Source organism: Coregonus lavaretus (assembly GCF_964263955.1).
Source record: "Coregonus lavaretus genome assembly, contig: HAP1_SCAFFOLD_372, whole genome shotgun sequence".
Taxonomy (NCBI): Eukaryota; Metazoa; Chordata; class Actinopteri; order Salmoniformes; family Salmonidae; genus Coregonus; species Coregonus lavaretus.
The window spans coordinates 251185-260542 of NW_028160424.1; the positions used below are offsets into that span (position 1 = coordinate 251185).

A 9358-nucleotide genomic window follows, 5' to 3' on the forward strand; every position below is an offset into this window, starting at 1 on the left:
TAAAGTTTTGAAAAAACAGCATTTTTGATGATCTGTTTTGAGTTTTGTACTAAGAGTTGTGAAATGTTACCACATACATGTGAAAATAGTATGAAAGCGATCAAAAAAAAAATCATGAATATTTTTAAACACATTTTATTCTTCTCAAGATCATTTGTGATTTTGAGAGTGACATTCTGATGTATCTGAAGTAGTTTGCTGTATTGGAGCCAACAACAGAATGAATAGCTCAGTATTTAACATGACATTATGGAATGAGTTTAGCTTAAACTTGCAGCATTCTGAGCTAACTTTCACACTTATGCTTAGAGGACATCTGTGGTTGTGAGCTGTACATTTCCTGTATAGAAAAGGGAGAGAGACAGAGAGCGTTCTTGTTGAACGTAAAACCACATCAGACTGGGTTGTGGTCCGGAGGACCCTGAACCATGAACCTGGTTTAAAATGAGAGTCTGTGGAGGTCTTGGTCTAGTCCCCATCACTACATCTCTGTAGCACATGACCCCTCAAATCTATCAATGTCTAGCACACAGAGTACATTTATCATATCGTTTCTTATATACCGAAATATAGATTTTTGACAATGGAAATATTGTGCATGTCACCCAATTATCAAATCTTTGTATCATTAGTGGCCTATGTTCCAGTAGAGGGTAACAGGATAGTAGTGACTCTTTGTCCCAAAGAGCCCTTAGAGAAAGCTGAAAGCTTAAATAAATTACATTGTAGTGACTATGATTTTGGGGTTAAACTAGTCTATATAATGCAATAGTAGCTATCTGCCACTGAGGGGGCCATGTACACACAAACAGAAGCAGGAAGAGAGTTACAGAGAGTGAAGTCTACTAACATTAGGAAGTAGAGTCATTCTGGCTGGTACCATGGTACTTGACACACATTTGTACTCAGGTACCATATGATATACCAGGCAGACTGAAACCATAAACGTGGCTCTTCATCTCTCCCTCCTCCTCCTCTTCCTCATCCTCACCCTCATCATCTTTGTACTCTCAGCAGGTAAGGGTACTATTTCTACGAATTAAGGGCGAAGTCCCCTGGGTCTATTCACTTAAAACACTGTATAATCAATCTCAATCATGAACGAGCTGTGTGTTGGAGCAATGTGATTCATTTTGTATTTTTCCTTTGTACAGATTCTGTTAAATGTTAATTCTAATTAAATGTGTTTTGTGTTGATGTGTCCACAGTGAGGCATGTGTCTGTGCAGACAGGAGGTTCCATCACCATCCCATGTCACTATGATCTGAATCACATCAACCATGTGAAATACTGGTGTAAAGGATTAGGTTGGGATGTGTGTTCTTATGTGGTACGCACTGACCATCCTAAGAGCAGTGGTAAGGCCTCAATCTCTGATAACATCAACAAGAGAATCTTCACTATGACCATGACTAACCTGAAGTCACAGGACTCTGAGAATTACAGGTGTGTTGTGGAGATCAATAGAGGACCAGATATCAGGATACAATGGTTCTACCTATCTGTCACTCCAGGTAAGATCCCTTCACTGTTTGTATCTAGTAAAGTAGAATGAATAGTGCTCAGCAATGTCCTATGCATTGTCCTGTAAACCTGCAATGTCAAATACAAAATAATGACCCAATTATAAATATCCTTTTACAACAAAGGAAATGATAAATGTGTAACCAGTCTGAAATTCATAGACAGAGCTATACTGTATACGTAGGTGCATGTCACACCCTATCTATGGGACTCTAGTTGTTGAGCCAGGGTGTGTTTGTTCTATGTGGTGTGTTTCTATGTTGGGGGTTCTGGTTTGTTTTCTATGTTTGCCTTAGTGACTCCCAATCAGAGGCAACGAGTGTCAGCTGTTCGTTGGTTGTCTCTGATTGGGAGCCATATTTAAACTGTCTGTTTTTCATTCGGGTTGGTGGGATTTTGTTCCGTTAAGGTTTGTGTTGTGTATAACTTCAGGACGTCACGCATCATTGTTTATTGTTTTTGTGTCGTGTTCAGTACAAATAAAGTATGTACGCTTATCACGCTGCGCCTTGGTCCTCCTCCTTAGACGATCGTGACAGAAAATCCCACCAAGATGTGACCAAGCAGCGTGTCCAGGAGCCATCGCCAGGGAGATCCCTAACAGATCTCCTTCGCCTCCTCGACTGGGTCAAGCCGAGTGAGGAGGAGAAGGGCTTGACCTTGTGGCAGAAGGGCGAAAGGCTGGCGAGGGACATGGAGACCTGGTCCACGGGTAGGGGAGACGCCCAGAATTTTTAGGGGGGGGCTAACGCCGTGGACGACGGGCCAGCAGGAGACCGCGGCAGAGCGGCCCAGCGGATTGGCAGAGGAGGACGCCAGGTTACGGGAGTCACTGGTCACCAGGGGGAAGGAGGTTGTAGAGGCACGGCGAGAGGTACTGGCGTGTGTTGCCAGTCCGGTCCGGCCTGTTCCTGATCCCCACGTAGGGCCAGTGGTGTGTGTTCCCAGTACGGTCCGGCCTGTTCCTGCCACTCGCACCAAGTCAGTGGTGCGCGTCGTCAGCCCGGTCCGGCCCATTCCTGCTCCCCGCACCAAGTCAGTGGTGCGCGTCGTCAGCCCGGTCTGGCCCATTCCTGCTCCCCGCACCAAGTCAGTGGTGCGCGTCGTCAGCCCGGTCCGGCCCATTCCTGCTCCCCGCACCAAGTCAGTGGTGCGCGTCGTCAGCCCGGTCCGGCCCATTCCTGCTCCCCGCACCAAGTCAGGGGTGCCTTTCGTCAGCCCGGCTCGGCCCGTTCCTGCTCCCCGCACCAAGTCAGGGGTGCGCTTCGACAGCCCGGCTCGGCCCGCTCCTGCTCCCCACACCAAGCCAGTGGTGTGCGTCGTCAGTCCGGCACGGCCCGTGCCTGTTCCCCTGCACCAAGTCAGGGGTGCGCTTCGACAGCCCGGCTCGGCCCGCTCCTGCTCCCCACACCAAGCCAGTGGTGTGCGTCGTCAGTCCGGCACGGCCCGTGCCTGTTCCACCGGTGGCTGGTCCGGCACCGGTCAGAGGCTTCACGTCGGAGCTAGAGCAATCAGCTCCACCAGTGTTCAGTCCAGCTCCGGCCAGCAGGGCCAGACCGGACCAGGGGTACTTTGGGGGGTTAGAGAAGGAGTGGGGGTCAAGTCCGGAGCCAGAACCGCCGCCGAGGAGGTATGCCCAACCAGCCCTCCCCTGTTTTGCTCTTTTTGAGGCGCGGTCGCAGTCCGCGCCTTTAGGGGGGGGTACTGTCACACCCTGGCTATGGGACTCTAGTTGTTGAGCCAGGGTGTGTTTGTTCTATGTGGTGTGTTTCTATGTTGGGGGTTCTGGTTTGTTTTCTATGTTTGCCTTAGTGACTCCCAATCAGAGGCAACGAGTGTCAGCTGTTCGTTGGTTGTCTCTGATTGGGAGCCATATTTAAACTGTCTGTTTTTCATTCGGGTTGGTGGGATTTTGTTCCGTTAAGGTTTGTGTTGTGTATAACTTCAGGACGTCACGCATCGTTGTTTATTGTTTTTGTGTCGTGTTCAGTACAAATAAAGTATGTACGCTTATCACGCTGCGCCTTGGTCCGCTTCCTGTAACGATCGTGACAGTGCAAGAACTGACCGTGTTTTGAAGCTGGACAGCGTTTGTTTACAATTACATTGTTTACAAACAACTGAGTAAAACAAGAATATATTTGGGGTCATGATGAGGTAACAGTTGAACTAAACATTTTACATTTACATTTTAGTCATTTAGCAGACGCTCTTATCCAGAGCGACTTACAGTTAGTGAATACATATCTTTTTATACTGGCCCCCCGTGGGAATCGAACCCACAACCCTGGCGTTGCAAACGCCATGCTCTATCAACATCCCTGCCGGCCATTCCCTCCCCTACCCTGGGCCAATTGTGCGCCGCCCATGAGTCTCTCGGTCGCGGCCGGCTGCGACAGAGCCTGGATTCGAACCAGGATCTCTAGTGGCACAGTTAGCACTGCGATGCAGTGCCTTAGACCACTGCGCCACTCAGGAGTTAAACTCGTGAGGCAACCAATCAATGGCTATATATAATTATTATGAATTCAAAAGACTAACAATGGATGTACCAATCACAGACTGCAGCTTTAAGGAATTTGTAATGAGCCTGTTGTAAAAACACTTTTTTCTTCTCTGAATTCTTGTTTTTTACCTCTGTGTTCAGGTACTCCAGGACTCTATGTGGACCAACAGGAGGTGACTGGAGTAGAAGGAGGGAGTGTCAATGTCCGTTGTTACTCTAGTAACTCTGGAGATATAAAGTGGTGCAGGATGGGTGGTGATTGTGTGAGTTTGTATTCTGGGACTTTACATGGAACATCAGTGACATTAAAGCGGACTAGTGATGCCAACAACAGAAAAGCCTTAACAGTGACTATGAGTGGACTGAAGATGGAGAACACTGACTGGTATTGGTGTGGAGTGGGAAAACTACAGATGCCTGTTCACATCACTGTCAGTCAACAAACTGCAACACAGAGAACCACTACAATGACGTCAAGTGAGTAGATCAATCACATACTTTATGATCAAACATGATTCACTTTGTTTTATCCAGTGGCATCATCTGGAATTCATTTTAATATTAACTATGAATGTGATGTTGCTATAAAACCTGACTATCTGCTATCCCAGTAATTTCATTGATGGCATTGTTATTTTATCTCACAGCAAACCAAGCTCCAACCAATCAACAACCCTCTGCCTCTCCAACTGCTGAGCCTGTTCAGACTGACAAAACAAGTCAAGGAGCTGAGGGGAACATGGAGGACGTCCACCAGAGGTTATTATCACTCATTCAGCTGTATTATCCCACATATTATGGCAATTGTTAGATAATATGAACACAAAGAAACATTACAATTCCATCATACACTACAACAGTTAAAGCTAACCAAACACCGTCCCTAAATGCATATAGAGACTGTTAGCACTTCCTCTTGGGTATATATTTTACTTATGTCATGCAGTATGTATTATATATTCTCACTCGTTTGCAAGGGCAAGTAACACACGCAAAAAAAACGTTATTTGTATAGTAATAATCTCAATAATAATCATATCATCTCTTCAGTTGCATGGTCAACTTCCACACATGTGAATAGCTAAATAATTGTTCCATTTATCAGAACAGTGTAAACAAAAAGTTATTACCTTTTCACAAATGATCAATTTATAATGATCTATTTTAATTGTATTTTTGATTCAAGTTCTTCTATGTAATCCATCAGGTCCATAGATGTGAAAGTCCTACTGATTCCTTGGGGCATGTTGGTGGTGGTGACAGCTGGTATCCTAGTCACATGGAAGATGTGGACAAAGCATAGTAAGTAGTCATTTTATGTGAATATAAAAACGAGATTAGTTTAGAAAAATACAAAACGTATTGTCATTGTGAACAACAGTATATTGCTTGCTTGTGATTTATCTTGAATGACAGAAAGTATTTAGAGGAATTGTCTATAAGAAATCCATTCAGAGGTATTATTGTACTATAACAAACTCAGAAGTAATTGACATCTCCCTCTCTTTATTCCAGAGGACAATAAGGCCAAGGACCAGACAACTAACAACTCAGTGGTAGGATACACTTAATTAATTATATTCTATTATTTTCAACCATCTGCTTTTCTGTTCATGATTTGGAATCATCAACCATTTGACTCTAGTGTTACCTCTTCAGTTGGTTATCAATGAGTTGACATAAAAGGTCCCATATTCTGAACCCAAGGTCTTATAACACTCAAGACGTTGACAAATGCTGTTTAAAAGACAGAGATCAGGAAGTTGTCAGTTCACTAAATATATCTGTGACTGCATCCTATCATGGAAACAAACTGTGGTTTAGTTGGTAAATAGACAAGTCCTGTATCTCTTTGCTATTTATTTCTTTGCAGTCTGCTGACCCTGAGCAGGACATTTCATACAGCACAGTGAGCCACACCAGAGAAACAGCACAGCAGGTACAAACTGAATAAACCTGGTTTAGGTCTGTGGAGATATTGGACTAGTACCAATCACTCCATCTCTGTGGTGTGAGTTGGGGTTTTCTCTTTATCTCTCTCCTCCATCTCAGCAGTGTGAGCTTGGGTTCTCTCTCTCTCTCTCTCTCTCTCTCTCTCTCTCTCTCTCTCTCTCTCCTCCATCTCTCTCTCTCTCTCTCCTCCATATCTTCAGTGTGAGCTGGGGTTCTCTCTCTCTCTCTCTCTCTCTCTCTCTCTCTCTCTCTCTCTCTCTCTCTCTCTCTCTCTCTCTCTCTCTCTCTCTCTCTCTCTCTCTCCTCCATCTCTTCAGTGTGAGCTGGGGTTCTCTCTCTCTCTCTCTCTCCTCCATCTCTTCAGTGTGAGCTGGGGTTCTCTCTCTCTCTACTCAATTCCTGCAGTGTTGAGCTGAGTATCTGAAGTTCCAATAATCTGTCTTCCTATGCATGTCGCCATATGTTTACCTTCTGTCCTGTCCATTTCTCAGGGTCCAAAGCCAGACAGCCACCATGACGTGATGTACAGCACTGTGATGGCTGATCAGTTCAGGACAGAACAGAAGGTCAACATATGGCTACATGCATCGTTGGTCTTAGACAACATTATGGATGTTACTCATATAACGTCATAGCCTTGGCAAATTTGCATCTGTTTTAGAAAACAATTTTATTTACAGTATATTTTTCTGTCTGGGAACAAGCAATAGATAAATGTACACTATAACAATACAACAATAGGTTTTTGTTATCTGGGTCTCTCTCTACCAGCAGGCCCCATTTCCTGAAGATGATGATGATGTCACATACAGCACTGTCATCCCCCAGCACAAGGCTCAACTAAAAGTACAGGCCAAGGTAAAGCTGCTCTGTTGATTAGCCACAGCTAGTATTATGTTATCAGAAACAACAGTAGGTGATTGTTTTTTCAGTGTTAATATAGTCATGGTTATGTCACCATTATACCTATAGGCATAATATATCACCTTTATGTCACATATCACAATTAAAACTGTCTTTCACAGAGAACTGTGTTTTTAAACTGTACTCTCCATTATAACAGAACTGTCCCTGTTCACCTCTCTACCTGCTCCTCCTCTGTAGGCAGCAGAACCAGATGATAATGTGGTCTACAGCTCACTAGCTCTACAGGTGACCACACAGGTCAGTGTTGGTGTCTCCTCTGTCTGTTTTACCAGATACCGTTATCATTGTCTATCCGTAAGATGACAGTGTGTGTGTGATTGTGACTGAATGTTTCTCTTCGTCTCCAGCAGAGGGCAACAGCAGAACAGCAGTGACTGACTGAGTGACCTTGGTGGAGTCCTTATCCTGGAAGGACAGCCCACTCCCCTCTCCTGTGTCACAACATCTATTTCAATTTAAGGGCTTTATTGTTAATGGAAACATATGTTAACATTGCCAAAGCAAGTGAAATACATAAAAAACAAAAGTGAAATAAACAATAAAAAATGAACAGTAAACATTACACTCACAAAAGTTCCAAAATAATAAATATACTTATAATGTGATAATGAGTCTATATACATTGTTGTAATGATGTGCAAATAGTTGAAGTACAAAAGGGAAAATAAATAAACATAAATATGGCTTGTATTTACAATGGTGTTTGTTCTTCACTGGTTGCCCTTTTCTTGTGGCAACAGGTCACAAATCTTGCTGCTGTGATTGCACACTGTCGTATTTCACCCAATAGATATGGGAGTTCATCAAAATTGGATTTGTTTCCGAATTCTTTGTGGATCTGTGTAATCTGAGGGAAATATGTGTCTCTAACATGGTCACACATTTGGCAGGAGGTAAGGAAAGCTTTGACTATGTACAGACTCATTGAGCATAGCCTTGCTACTGAGAATGGCCGCCGAAGGCAGACCTGGCTCTCAAGGGTAGACAGGCTATGTGCACACTGCCCACAAGATGATGTGGAAACTGAGCTGCACTTCCTAACTTTTGGGTCAGTCACAGTGTTCAGGTATTCTGCCGCTGTGTGCTCTGTTCAGGGCCAAATAGCATTCCAGTTTGCTCCGTTTTTTTTGTACATTATTTCCAATGTGTCAAGTAATCATCTTTTTGTTTTCTCATGATTTGGTTGGGTCTAATTGTGTTGTTTTCCTGGGGCTCTGTGAGGTGTGTTTGTATTTGTGAACTTTGCCCCAGGACCAGCTTGCTTAGGGGACTCTTCTCCAGGTTCGTCTCTCTGTAGGTGATTGCTTTGTTATGGAAGGTTTGGGAATCGCTTCCTTTTAGGTGGCTGTAGAATTTAACGGCTGTTTTCTGGATTTTGATCATTAGCGGGTATCGGCCTAATTCTATTCTGCATGGATTATTTGGTGTTTTACGTTTTACACTGAGGAAAATTTTACAGAATTCTTCATGCAGTGTCTCAATTTGGTGTCTGTCCCCTTTTGTGAATTCTTGGTTGGTGAGCGGACCCCAGACCTCACAACCATGAAGGGCAATGGGTTGTATAACTGATTCAAGTATTTTTAGCCAGATCCTAATTGGTATGTCGAATTTCATGTTCCTTTTGATGGCATAGAAGGTCCTTCTTGCCTTGTCTCTCAGATCGTTCACAGCTTTGTGGAAGTTACCTGTGGCGCTGATGTTTAGGCAGAGGTAGGTATAGTTTTTTGTTTCATCTAGGGCAATGGTGTCTAGATGGAATTTGTATTCGTGGTTCTTTGGCCTGAATGCCAAGCGTCACATCAGGAGGAAACCTGGCACCATCCCTACGGTGAAGCACGGTTGTGGCAGAGCCATGCTGTGGGGATGTTTTTCAACGGCAGGGACTGGGAGACTAGTCAGGATCGAGGTAAAGATGAACAGAGCAAAGTACAGAGAAATCCTTGATGAAAACCTGCTCCAGAGTGTTTAGGACCTCAGACTGGGGCGAAGGTTCACCTTCCAACAGGACAACGGCCCTAAGCACACAGCCAAGACAACGCAGGAGTGGCTTCGGGACAAGTCTCTGAATTTCCTTGAGTGGCCCTGCCTTGGCCCGGACTTGAACCTGATCGAACATCTCTGGAGCGATCTGAAAATAGCTTTGCAGCAATGCTCCCCATCCAACCTGACAGAGCTTGGGAGGATCTGCAGAGAAGAATGGGAGAAACTCCCCAAATACAGGTGTTCCAAGCTTTTAGCGTCATACCCAAGAAGACTTGAGGCTGTAATCGCTGCCAAAGGTGCTTCAACAAAATACTGAGCTTTCATTTTTTAATTTGTTTATAAATTTACATTTGCTCAAATTTCAGAAAAATAGTTTTTGCTTTGTCATTATGGGGTAGTGTGTGTAGTTTGATGAGGGTTAAAAACAATTTAATCCATTTTAGAATAAGGCTGTAACGTAACAAA

At 44.1% G+C, this 9358-nt stretch overlaps 1 protein-coding gene across 1 annotated transcript in view; it reads left to right on the plus strand.

The window, feature by feature from the left end:
- The window catches only part of LOC311121838 (uncharacterized protein), a gene marked incomplete at its 5' end in the record, with an annotated part of 42427 nt that extends 34965 nt beyond the window's left edge, over positions 1 to 7462 (plus strand). The window contains 9 exons of the mRNA XM_084196280.1: positions 1209 to 1514; positions 4172 to 4507; positions 4678 to 4789; positions 5238 to 5332; positions 5546 to 5586; positions 5904 to 5969; positions 6755 to 6841; positions 7088 to 7147; positions 7258 to 7462. Coding sequence (XP_084052406.1) covers positions 1209 to 1514; positions 4172 to 4507; positions 4678 to 4789; positions 5238 to 5332; positions 5546 to 5586; positions 5904 to 5969; positions 6755 to 6841; positions 7088 to 7147; positions 7258 to 7284 — 1130 coding nt within the window. The 3' untranslated portion in view covers positions 7285 to 7462. The remainder of the gene's footprint in view (positions 1 to 1208; positions 1515 to 4171; positions 4508 to 4677; positions 4790 to 5237; positions 5333 to 5545; positions 5587 to 5903; positions 5970 to 6754; positions 6842 to 7087; positions 7148 to 7257) is intronic.
- Between the last annotated feature and the right edge of the window lie 1896 nt (positions 7463 to 9358).